The 12,550-nt window shown below is 58.2% G+C and overlaps 1 protein-coding gene across 3 annotated transcripts in view; it reads right to left on the bottom strand.

Moving 5' to 3' along the window:
* Window positions 1–4,735: 4,735 nt before the first annotated feature.
* Window positions 4,736–12,550, bottom strand: part of DCAF8 (DDB1 and CUL4 associated factor 8) — a 40,449-nt gene continuing 32,634 nt past the window's right edge. For all 3 annotated transcript variants that reach the window (XM_077319051.1, XM_077319059.1, XM_077319066.1), the window contains 9 exons: window positions 11,569–11,663; window positions 10,913–11,023; window positions 10,110–10,182; window positions 9,669–9,726; window positions 7,951–8,058; window positions 6,794–6,924; window positions 6,458–6,577; window positions 6,174–6,290; window positions 4,736–5,869 (listed from right to left, as the gene is read on the bottom strand). In XM_077319051.1, coding sequence (XP_077175166.1) covers window positions 5,750–5,869; window positions 6,174–6,290; window positions 6,458–6,577; window positions 6,794–6,924; window positions 7,951–8,058; window positions 9,669–9,726; window positions 10,110–10,182; window positions 10,913–11,023; window positions 11,569–11,663 — 933 coding nt within the window. In that variant the 3' untranslated portion in view covers window positions 4,736–5,749. The remainder of the gene's footprint in view (window positions 5,870–6,173; window positions 6,291–6,457; window positions 6,578–6,793; window positions 6,925–7,950; window positions 8,059–9,668; window positions 9,727–10,109; window positions 10,183–10,912; window positions 11,024–11,568; window positions 11,664–12,550) is intronic.

The following is a 12,550-nucleotide window of genomic DNA, read 5'->3' as shown; positions in this document are numbered from 1 at the left end:
CCGGGTGGGAAGGGCCAGCAGAGGGGTGGGGGGGCACCCTCTCGCACCCCCCTTCGATGGGACCAATACGCTGTGCTGCAGGGCTGCAAGAGAACACGGGGGGGGGGGGAGGGGGGCAGGAGGCACCCCCTGGTTGAGCCCTCTCCCTGGCAGCTGGCAGGCCACGACTGTTCAGAGGAACTGAGAGTTGGCAAAATTGGCCCTGGCAGTGCAATGAGAGAGCATCTCAGCTGGTGCTCAGGGAAAGGAGGAACCCCCTGGGTCTTAAGGATCCCCCTTTCTGCACAGGACCCCCTATCCAAAAGGGGAACCGAGGGGGACGGGATCCGGCCTCCCCGGAAAGAAGACATCCTGGCTGCTGGGCAGAAAAGCCGCCTTGCCCAGCACCCCCACCCCGACTTTGGAGAGCACAATGGGGCTCTGAGCTTTGACCCACGGTCTCCAGCAACACCCCTCCCCCATCACACACAACAGAGGGCTGCTGGCCTTGAGGCCAGATGCAGCTGTTCCAGGGGTTGAGCCCCATATACCAATTTATCCGTAGTTGGCAACATCTATGCCTGTGCCAACCTCATCTCATTTTCCTCCCATCTCACTCAAGCCCAGCATGGGGAACAAAATGCTTTTCCAGGTTGCCTTCTTGGAAAGGGAGGGAGGGAGGAGGGTGAGGCTGGCAAAGGCTTCTTGACCCCCAGCACCCACCTTGCACCAAAGCGGCCTGTGTTCTGGCTGCCGCCAGGAGGGCAAGGAGCCAGGGAGCAGCCCATCAGCAGCAATCAGAATTTGAACCCGGGACGAGTCCCACCCGCCATGGCCTTTTGCTCCTCCGCTGACCCCTGCAGCCTTCTCCTGCCCTGCCTGCCGCCATCCACCCCCTCGGTCCACTTAGTCTCCCCCTTCCCGCCTACCAAGGAGGGGGGCCCCAAGGCCGTGCACGGAGAGCCCTCGGAGGGGGCCAGCCACTTCTGCCAGCTCTTGAGCCTTCCGCCCCGTCCCTTCCAAGCCATCCCTGAAGCTCAGACCGTGCTAACTGTGTGTACATATATATATTTTATATTAAATATATAACATTGAGTGTTTTCCTTACTGTTGGTTTAGTGTTAACTTATTCTCTTTTTTTGTCAAGTGGACCAAATTATTTTAACAAGCGAGAGAGGACAGGGTGGGGGGAGCGCTCCCCCTCCCCAAATATAGCACAGTGTTACTTAAAGAAATATTTTGAAAGCAGCAGAACGGCCAGCCTCCGTGCCGTCTTGGCCCCCTCTCCCTCCAAGGCCCTGATGACGGGGTGAGGTCGAGCCCCTCCCAGTTCTTGGGAAATTGTCCTCCTGCCAGGGACCAATGGGCCGGGGCGAGGAGGGGCTGAAAGGAGACCCCCAAGCCCAACGACCCCCATGCCCAGCGGCCGTTGCCTCTCTGGAGGATGCCGGCCTCCCTCTCCTGTGCTGGGCCGGGGCATCCCTCAGGCCAGACCCCCGAGAAGCCGAGAGGCAGACCCCTCCCGAGCGCCTGCATCTCCCTCCGCACGTACCCCCCCACCCCCACACACCCCCACAGAAACCCCAGGCTCCTCCAGGAGCCCATTGGCAATAGGAAGTTTCATACTAGATTTTGAAAATATTTCTTTAGTGAAAACTGGTTGTGGCTAGAGGAGTTTTCTAGGTGGTGAGAAATTCCAGCTGACTTGTGCTTTGCTTATTCCTTCCCACCCTAGTTTCTCTTCAAAGTGTAAAGAAAGTGTTGTGCTAATAATGGAAATAAAAATCAAACGTATCGTCTCTACGTGCTCTGCCTGGGACTCTTCTTTGCCCGGGACGTTTTCCCTCATGCAGCACCGGAGGGTGGGGGTGGGGGTGGGGGTGGGGGTTGGCTGTGCCCATGTCCAAGGGCCCCCAGCCTCTGGGCGTGCTGTAGGGAGAGGGGGGGCTGGCGCTCCCCTCCCTCCACCTTCTCTCTAATCCTGACCCCTTTATGCAGCACCCAGAAATATAGAAATACAGAGCAGGGCAGCTCCCCCAAGGGCCTGCAGTGGTGGCAAGCCAGGGTTGATTCCCACTCCCCCCCACACAGCCAGCTGGGTGATCTTGGGATCCTCACAACTGCGAAAAAGCTGTTCTGACCAAGCAGAAATCTCAGGGCTCTCTCAGCCTCACCCACCTCACAGGGTGTCTGTTGTGGGGAGAGGAAAGGGAAGGCGACTGGAAGCCACTTTGAGCCTCCTTCAGGTAGGGGAAAGCGGCATATAAGAACCAACTCTTCTTCTTCTTCAGTAATCTCAGGGCTCCCTCAGCCTCCCCTCCCTCACAGGGGGTCTGTTGTGGGGAGAGGAAAGGGAAGGCGAATGGAAGACTCCTTCAGGTAGAGAAAAGCGGCACCTAAGATCCAACTCTTCTGCCTTCTCAAAGTGTGTCTTGTCTTGACAGTCCATTGCATAGGGCAAACTTTCTCAACTAGGGTCTTATGAAACTCTGGGGTTTCTTGATGGCCCCCGAATGGGTGGGAGTTAATTTTTTAAATATTGTTTACATTTGTTAAACCTTTATCAGGTGACATAACTATATACGGTCATGCTCACCACCCCCCAAAAATGTCCCATGATGGGCCTGGAGGGGATGGGCCCTGGGTGAGCATGTACAGTGATGCTTCCCACCCATGTTCTGCAAAATCACGACACTTCTGGGGTTTCTCAAAGCCTGAAGACTGTTTCGGGGCTTTCTCAATGGTAAGGAGAGGATGGCTGCCATAGTGCTTTTCGAAGGCCGCATCTGAGGATCACATCGCAGACAGACAGACAATCACAGAATCATAGAGTTGGAAGGGGCCACACAGGCCATCTAGTCCAACCCCCTGCTCCACGCAGGATCAGCCCTAAGCATCCTAAAGCATCCAAGAAAAGTGTGTATCCAACCTTTGCTTGAAGACTTCCAGTGAGGGGGAGCTCACCACATCCTTAGGCAGCCTATTCCACTGCTGAACTACTCTGACTGTGAAAAACGTTTTCCTGATATCTGGCCTATATTGTTGTACTTCAAGTTTAAACCCATTCCTGCGTGTCTGAGTTGGGGAAGGCAGCAGCTTTCTTGGCCAAAGTCCCAGGGGGTGGAAGGCTGACAAGGACCGCGGAGAGTGGGTGGCAATGTGTTCACTAGACTCATCAGAAATCTTTGGATTCACTTGAGTAGCCATGTTGGTCTGAAGCAGCACAACAAAACAAAACCAGATTTATTCAAGGCGTGAGCTTTCGAGTGCAAGCCCTCTTCCTCAGACTATGGGTTAGCTTATATAAAAACCCTGTAGAGCTCTGAATCTCCACGGGGAAAGCTGCAGTTTCAGCCAAGTGTGTCTGTCTCAAAGACAGGGAGAAACCCCTTCTGCCTACAGATGGCAAGTCTTCAACAACAGCAACTGGCAAGGCCCCTGTGAGTGGGCAAACTGCTTTCTCCAGAGCCCATGCACTTATCTAGTTGAGGGCTTCCTTGACCGCACCTACACCTCCTTAGCCCCCAAGGACAGTTTGGAGCCAGAAGCACGGCTTGGCCAGGAAGTGCTCCTCGGTTGCTCGCCTAGAGGGCAGGTAGAAGGTGGAGTTGGGCTCTCAGCTGCTGCCGGGGGCATCCCACCGCCACCCCCCACCTCCACATTTGTTCCCAGGTGCTCTTGGGCAAATCCAAGGCCACGGCGGGGCCTGGCCCCCCTCAGCTCAAGTGCCCCTTGCTCCAGCACTCCTTCCTGCTGTTGCCGTGAGGGCCCCAGAGCCCCCCAAGATCTTCCAATGTCAGTGGCCTGAACCGGAGGCACCCCAGACCCCCTCCCCATTTGGACCTGTGAGGAACACTGTCCACCAGAGGGGAGGGCTGGGGGCTGGGGTGATCCACATACAGGCAACACATGGCGGTGGGGGTCGGGGGGAGCAACTGCACTTGGGTGCGTTGAGGAAAAGCTGGAGGCCAGGCACTGAACGGCCAGGGGGAGGGGGACGGAAGGGGCTCCCCAAGAAGCTGGGAGAGGTTTTGTGGACCTCCTCCTCCTCCTCCTCCTGTGCTAGAAGACCATGGCCATTCCTTTTTCCACTGCTGTCCCCCTCCTCTCCTGGCTGCAGCACCAGGGCTTGACTACCACACCGTGCTCGAGACGGGGAAACCCCTTGGAAGAGCCAGCTGTTCCATGGGCCGTGGGCGCAGGAGACTCCACTCGGGAGTGGGCTCCAGTGGCTGCTTGCAGAGCCGGGTGCAAGCTGGCGACTTTCGCCCTTCGAAGCTCTGGGCAGCCTGGAGCCTGCCAGCTTCGGAACGCAGCGAGAAAAGCCGTGTTGGGTTCTCCTCTTCTCCGCTCCCCGAAACCCCCTCGTTGCTCCTCCCTGGCGAGGAAGGACTTTTCCTGCAGGTGCCCCTCCTGGGGACGGAGAGGTCCCGGGCCTCGCCTGGTTCCAGGGGAAGAGTGGCCGGCCGCAAGCGGAGGCTGCTGGGAGGAGCTGGAGCCAGAGGCTCTTCTTGCGGGGTGAGGAGCGGCAGCCGTTCCCAACACGCCCTGGAGCCTCTGCTGCGGTGAGTGAGCCCGGAAGGCCAGACCGCTGGGGGAGTGGGGTGGAAAAGCACCCAGGAGGGCGGCCGGCCGGCCAGCCGGGCTGCTTCCGTCCTAGGCTAGAGGCCAACCCTCGGCCCCAAGGGAGGTCCTCCCCCCACCGCTTCAGGGGCCCTGGCAGGTTTCTCTACACACTTCCAGGTCTCTCTCTCTCTTTCTCTCTCAATTCTTTTATTGCATTTATATAATATATATATATATATATATTTAAACTTTTACAATAATTTTAACTTGATAACATCCAAGTTTAATTTGGTTCTTGTCTTAATACATATAAAATTAGGCCTCTAAACAGCAATAAGGGGGATCTTATTTCCCCTAGAAAACAAATGGGTAATTCTGAAGAGGAAGAGAAAAATAACCTTCTGTCCAAGGATGGAAGCCTACATCTAGCCCCCCCACTCCGCCACGAGGGAGGGGGGCCGTTGGCTCCTCAGCCTCTGCATGGAACTCTGCAGGGGGGTCAAGTGCAAATCACCAGTATGTACAAACTAGAGGCGAGCAAACTCTGCCCAGAGCCGGGCTGCTCCTAAGGAACGCCCCAGATCAGCCAAAGGCATTCTAGGTGGCACGCAGGGAGGAGGACCTGCCAGGCCCCACAGCTGCGGCCGCAAGAGAGGAGAGGAGAGAAAAACACAACCAAAAACAAGGGGGGGCATCCTGCCCCGAAAGGTGAGGCCGAGAGTCCAAGTGGGCTCCTCCTGGAAGCTGCACAACCAGGGGGCGGGGAGGGGGGGGAGGGGAGGGGCGGGGGGGCATGCGGTGGCGTTCATCAGAAAAAAGGAGGAAAAATCCACAGGCCTCCGCCACATCCCCCAGAGTGCCCACCAACAGCTCAAGGGAAGAATGGAACTTGCAACTCATTCCACGCAACGCTGGGGGGTGGGTGGGGAAGAGGCAGCCAAGACTCTGCTACCAGGGGGGAGGAGGAGGAGGAAGGGGGGGGAGCAGAGGACAGGGGTCTCTTCCCCTCAGCTGGGAGGGAGCTCAGGCAGAAGGCCAAGTCCCCCTGGGCAAACTGGTTGCAAACTGGGAAAGGGAGGGCTCGTGTAGGGTGGAAAAATATAGAAAAGTGGCAATGGAAAGGGGGAGGGGAGGGGAGGGGGGCCTTTGAATTCAGCGTCCGCCCGTTCACCTCCCCCCACCCCCCCCCCCGCCCACAGCGGCCTCAGGAAGGCATGCACTGCACCCGATCCGGACCCTCCTCGTCGTCATCCGACGTGTCTGAGGAGCTGAGGGATTCCTCGGAGTCGCTGTCTGCCGCGCCCACACCAGGATCCCTTCGGCGCTGTGGAGGGCAAACGGCAGTCAGCCCAGCCGGGGGGGGGGGCGAGGATAAGGGAGGGGGCCAGTCCCAGCAGGGAGCCTGGGCACATCTACTCCCTTAGATAACTGAGCTGGGGGAGGCTGCCAGAAGAGCCCCCCACCCCCCATGGGCTGTGCCTGGCCCATCCTGCTCCCAGTTGTGCCGTCCGCTGGGACCAGAAGCCACGGGGCAGAAGGCAGCCGTCCTCCCTCCTGCAGGGTGTCGTGCAACCGATCCCTCCTTCTGCCGGGGCTGAGTGGGGGTGGCCCCGGATGTGCACACCTACCCGGTGGTGGCCCCTCGGCCGAAAGTGGCGCATCAGGAACCACAGCAGGTCATTCTCATACATGTCCGTGTGGTGCAGGCTGTCCTCGTCCCGCTCCTGCTTGTTCTTCTTGATCACCTGGGGGAGGGGGGAGGGGGACACACAGTCACTTCTCCTCCCGTCTGAAAGCGGGGAGCTGTCGGTGGCGTTGGGAGATTCTCTGGGAAGGTTCCCTCCCCACAGCCCTGTCTCCAGCAGGCAGGCCTAAGGGGGCCATTCCCAGGGCCCTCCTGCTGCCCCCTCACCTCCTTCAAGCCGGTCAGCTGGGTGGGGCCCTCGGCGGTGGGAGCCCAGATCTTGACCTCGTGATCCAAGCCGCTGGTGGCCAGCACAGGGAGGTGCGGGTGGGGCTCCAGGCAGTTGACCTGGGGCAGAACAGAAATTAGGGGGGGGGGGCTGCAACACGTGTGGCAGGTTCTGCTGTACTCCCTCCTCCCACGCAGAGAAGGGCAGCTCCCTCCCTCTCGTGCCACACCACAGACCCAGCTGCCATTCCTCCAGACACGCCCGGATCAGGGTTTACATGAGGACCCCACCCCATCCCCCGCCCCCCCCCCGAGTGACAGACTGGCCCAACTCACCACGCCCCCCTTGTCGCCTTTCATGAACTGCACCACCTGGCAGGAGGCCTTCTCCCACAGGAAGACGTGGCCGCAGTCACTGCCGCTCACCACAAACTCGCTCTTTGGGCCGTAGAAGTTGACGCCTTTCACTGCCAGGGGACAGAGAGAGCTTTCAGGCACCCTCCCAGGCCGGGCCAGGCCAGGCCAGGGGGTGCTGTGGAGGAGACCCTGGGCTGAAATCCCCCTTCCGCCTGCAGGCCCCCGGGCTGGCTGCTGCTGCTGCTGCTGAGGAAAGCCCTCCCATCGCCTCCACGAGGGAATCATTCGGGGACCTTCTAGGCAGAGAGGCACAAGACAGAGGCAGAGGAGGAGGAGGCACAAGGCCAGGGGGCCTCACGCCCCGCCCCTGAGCCCAGAGACAGGCACCCCCCCCCCCCAGGTCTCCTCTGCAAGTCGCTCCCGCCAACTGTTCCCCTTGCAGCTCCTTTGGCTGCTCTGCTGCAGGTGAAATCTGGAGCAGTTTGTTGGCTGCCATTTTCTGCTGTGGGGTTTGCTCCGTTATTCAACTAGTTATTTTCTTCATAAATTCCAACTTTAATGCTTGGGGAGTGCAGCTGGATGTGAATCTTGTGATCTCCCATTAATACATTTAAGGCCAGAAGAGAAAAGGGGGCAGAACAAAGACGAAGCCATCGGTGCGGATGGAAAAGGCTTGATGCATTTTGCTTTGTCCGGGGAATCTACTTTCAGATCCTTTTTAGTTTCCTTCCCCATAGCTTAGGTCTGGGGATAAAACCAAAAAGCATCTGGAAATGAGCTCCCCCGGCCGAAGCCCACGTGAACCACGGTGGGCACATTCCTTCCCTTCTGCACCGATGGTGCTTTCTTCTTCTCCAATTCCTGCCAGAAGTCATCGCCATGGGGAGAGCAGTACAATCCGGGGCCCTCAGGAGCCTGGAAGGAAGCCAGGCCCCACAGGCTGCTGCTGCTGTTGGGGGGGGGGAGACCCCCTTCTGGCAGAGGGCTGGGCCTCGAAAGCCCCTTTCTCAGGGGCTGGCCAGAGAGCAGGGTGAGTGCCTGGGCCCGCCTTGGAGCTGCACAGCCTTCCGCCCACAGGACTGATGGAGACCACCTGGTGTGTGTGTGTGGGGGGGGGTGGCACAGTGGCTGGGCACCTGTGGTGCTGTTCCGATGCCCCTTGTATCTCCTGATGTATTCTGCTCCATCGCTGTGGGACGAGTTGAAGAGATAGATGTCTTCATCGTTGTAGCTCGCCAGGAGTTCTGCAACAACACACAGAGCCTTCAAGCAGGGCCCGGGACACAGGCAAGCCCCCCCCGCCAAACTCCTTTTAAAGACCCCCCCCCTCCCGGGAAAACTAGGAGGGCTCAGCACCCCCAGTTGGGCACACCCACGGCAGAAAACTATTAACTAACAGGAAAGCTAGAAAACTAAAAGCCATGTCTCTACACGAATATGCAGAGTCTAGAAGCCCCGATAGAGGAAGGGGACTGTGATCTAAAAGGCAGTGCAGAAACCTGGTGGGAGAACTCTCCCCACTGGAATAATGGGATTGAGGGGTACGACAAAAGGGACAAGTAAAGGGACAAGGTAAAGGGACAAAAGGGACAAGTAAAGAGGGGGGGGAGAGTAGCCCTAGATGCTAACAGTACATATACTTGTGAGGAAACACAGGTGCCCGAGCAGGAGATTTCAGCTGAGAGTCTTTGGGTAAGAATGAGCAGGAAACAAGAGTGTTACGGTGGTGGGGGTCTGCTATAGACCACCAGGCCAGGCAGAGGACTTGGACGAGATGCTCCTAGACCACATTACAAAGTTCTCAGAGGGGCGGGACCGGGCAGTCATGGGAGATGTCGATTACCCAGATATCTGATGGACGACCAGCTCTGCTAAAAACGAGAAGTCCAAAAAATTTGTGACTTGTCTTGCTGACATTTCCCAGAAAGTGGAAGGGGCAACCGGGGGGGGGGGGGGGCTGCTGTTTTAGACTTGATTTTCACCAACTGGGAAGAACTGGTTGACGAGGTAAAAGTTGTGGGTGTGCTTGGTAGTTGTGACCATGTGATTTTGGAGTTTGTGATCTTGGAGGAGAGAAACGCTGTACATAGTCACACAAACAGGCTGGACTTCAGGAGAGCAAATTTTAACAATATTATTATTATTATTATTATTATTATTATTATTACTACTACTACTACTACTACTACTACTACTACTACTACTACTACTACTAAATTTATATCCCGCCTCCCCCGGAGCCTCGGGTTGTTTAAAGTTATGTTGGGTGGAATCCTGTGGTCAGAAAAACCTAAGGAGGATGGAAGTCCAAGAAGGTTGGGGGTTTCTCAAGAGTGAAATACTGAAGACAAAACCACAGACAATTCCCTAGAGAAGGAAAACTAGGAGGAACCTAAAAACCCAGGATGGCTCCAGAAACAGCTTTCAGAAGAAATGAATGATAAAATGCCTCGGAAATGGAACGACTACCTTATAAACAAGGAGGAAGATAAACAAATAACCAATGCTTGTAGGGAGAGTGCTAGAAAAGCTAAAGCTTAGGCCAGCAAGAAATGCTAACAAGGGTTCTTTGGTTATACTCAAAGAAAAAGAATGGGGACGTGGTAGGACCATTGCAGTGGGTTGGACTAGATGACCCTGGAGACATCTTCCAATTCTGTGATTCTAAGGTGCTGCAAGGGAAAGACAGGCAGGCAGGAAGAGGTTCCCACCCAACCAGGAAAGCTTTGCCAAGCCATCTGACAACTGATTTTTGGCCAAGCAGAGTAGCGAATAGGACGACCCCCGCACAAGCCTGCAAGTGCTGGGCCCCCTCTGGGGAAGCCCTGCCCCCCCTCCCCAGCCAGGCACATACCTGACCCGTCGTGGCTGTATACCAGGCAGGTGATGTTGGCTTTCGATTCACTGTTGACCTGGCAGGAAGGAGCACACTCAACACCTCAGGAGAGTGCCTGCGGGAGGGGGGGGGTTGCCTTCCTCTGGAGCGGCAGAATCAGCTTTGCAGGGTCTCCCCCCCTCCGGGATACATTTTCTGCCTCCAGTGAAGTCAAGCAGCAACCTCAGCTGCCCCCCCCCCCCCGCTTAGATGGCCAACAGCAAATCCTGAGGCTGCTGGGGCAGGCTGGCCCTGTGCTCTGCTCCCAGCTTCACGCTTGACGGAGGGAGGGACGGAGGTCCAGCAGAGTCCAGTTAGCGCCGTGTGAGATTCATGGCTAAACCACAACTGCCCCCCCCCTCCGAGAACTCCTTGGAAGTGAGGGAAGCTGCCCGGGAAGAGGGGGAAACCAGCTCTTACCAAGTGGTGCGGGCAGAACTTCTTCAGCACCCCGTTGCTCTCGTTCTCGTCTATCTTCCGCTGATCGTAGATCCTAGGCCCAGAACGGCAGGCGGGTCAGCATGGCAGCCAGAGGGAGCGAAGGCACTGGGCCCACCTACAGCCAGCCCTCCGAGCCAGCAGGGCCCCTGAGCCCCCTACGCCCCACAGAAGGCAAAGCACATGCCAGAGACAGAGCAGCATGACCCAGCGGAGGAAGCAGCCCCCGGCCAGGCTCCTGGCCAGGGGAGGAGGGTCCAAAGACCCCCGCATTCTAACCGAGAAGGTTGCCCTGCTTTCCTGAAGAGAGGCTCACCCCCTCTCCCCTCCCTCCCCAGGGCAATTCTCTCCCGCCCCACATGCACTCCAGCATCACACGCAGCCGGAGGGCTCGCAGCTGTGAAGGAGAAATGGTTCACGCATGATCCACATGGAGCGGCCTTCGGCTCCTCAACCCAAGGGGCCAGTGCGCTCCAGCAAAGAGCAAAGGAGATGGTCCGGCCCTGCTTGCTGGTGCTACTAAGGCTGCAAGAATCTTCTATACCTCCGTGGGGGCCCCAAGCACCTTGCTGCTGGGCCCTCAGGGAAGGGCCCTCAGACCCTGCTCATGGTGTGTGCTATGGCAGCAACTCGGAGGGCAGCTGCCATGCCCAAAGGCCTCTCCAGGGTGGGAAACCACGGTCTGTCTGCCTTTTACAGGGTATTCTGGGGCATTCTGCTTGCAGGCTCCCAGGGGTTACTGCCAGGGCCACACTGCCCGCCCCCCCCACGCTGTTCTCGCTCACCGGACGTATTCGTCTCTGCCCCCCACCGCAAACTGGTGCGTGTTGGCAGGATTCACATAGATGGTGTACAGTCCCACTTTCTTCTCCTTCTCTTTTGTCACCACCAGCTTCCTAAGCACAAGAGCAAAGACACACAAGAGCCGGGGCTCGACAGCCCCACAAGGCCCCTCCTCAGCCACTTCTGCTCCCCCCAACACCTGAGGAGGAGGAGGAGGAGGGACCCAGGCTGGGCCTTGGAATCCAGCCAGCCGGCCAGCCAGCCGCGCCAACCCACCCCCCCCCCCCCCTGGAAAGTCTGGGTAGAAGACCCTGGGGGAAGCAGCCCCCCAAACACCACAAGCCCCCCAACAATCAGCACGGGGGTTGGCTGAGCTCTGAGCACTGCTGCTTCAGGGAGGCCAGAGAAGGGGAGGGCAGAAAGAGCCTCTTGACCCTGCCCCCAGCCAAGGAAGGAAAGCCACCTGTGCTGGAGGGGGGGGGGCACGGGGGCAGGACAGAGTGCAGCCTGTGCCTGGACTGGAGACAGAAGGAAGAGCGGCAGTTGCTGCCGCCCCCCCCCCCTCAGGGAAGCCCACCCATACCAGAGCCCTGCAAGCATCAAGAGGCAGGAGCATGTGCCCCCCCCCCGACACACACACACCCCACATGCCACTTACGAAGCTGGCCGGTCTTGTCTCAGGTCGATGGTGAAGACTACAGCATCTTCCCCAGCTGACAGGAAGGTGCACGGAGAATTCGGCTCCAGTGCCAGCTGGAAGACAGGTGGGCAGGCGGGTGTGTGGACTCCCACCCAGGAAAGGCCTGAGCCTGGCAGTCCTCTGATGGCCAAAGTGCTGGGCCCACTGGCCCGCCAACTCCTCCACACACCCCCTCGGTCAGAGGAAAACCAAAAAGGCTAAAAGGCCCCCACGGTCAGAGGAAAACCAAAGGGACTCCAAGGGAAGCCAGCATGTCAGACACTCACGCAAGGGCCTCGGGAGGGGGGAGGCACTAGAAGCTGCATGATGTGGGGCTACAGATTCCCTTACCCACCCTCCACCCGTGTGCACTCAGCCAACCACCATTCCTTTGGAAGGGCTCCTTAGGCATCGGCTGCCCTCCCGGCCTGCTTGAGGCTGATCCTGCACTGAGCAGGGGGTGGGACTAGATGGCCTTCATGGCCCCTTCCCACTCTAGGATTCTAGGAGTCTAGTTCAGCAGTGGAAGGGGCTGCCTCAGGAGGTGGGGAGCTCCCCCTCACTGACTGTCTTCAAGCAGCGGCTGGACAGATCCTTCTCCTGGATGCTGGAGGCTGATCCTGCACTGAGCAGGGGGTGGGACTAGATGGCCTGCATGGCCCCTTCCCACTCTAGGATTCTATGGGTCTAGTTCAGCAGGGGAAGGGGCTGCCTAAGGAGGTGGGGAGCTCCCCCTCACTGGCCGTCTTCAAGCAGCGGCTGGACAGACACTTCTCCTGGATGCTGGAGGCTGATCCTGCCCTGAGCAGGGGGTGGGACTGGATGGCCTGCATGGCCCCTTCCCACTCTAGGATTCTAGGAGTCTGGTTCAGCAGGGGAAGGGGCTGCCTAAGGGGGTGGGGAGCTCCCCCTCACTGGCCGTCTTCAAGCAGTGGCTGGGCAGATCCTTCTCCTGGATGCT

The sequence above is a fragment of the Paroedura picta genome, chromosome 1 (genome assembly GCF_049243985.1).
Source record: "Paroedura picta isolate Pp20150507F chromosome 1, Ppicta_v3.0, whole genome shotgun sequence".
Classification (NCBI taxonomy): domain Eukaryota; kingdom Metazoa; phylum Chordata; class Lepidosauria; order Squamata; family Gekkonidae; genus Paroedura; species Paroedura picta.
The sequence above is the reverse complement of the archived record's forward strand: the minus strand, read 5'-3'. Positions and strand labels throughout refer to the sequence as shown.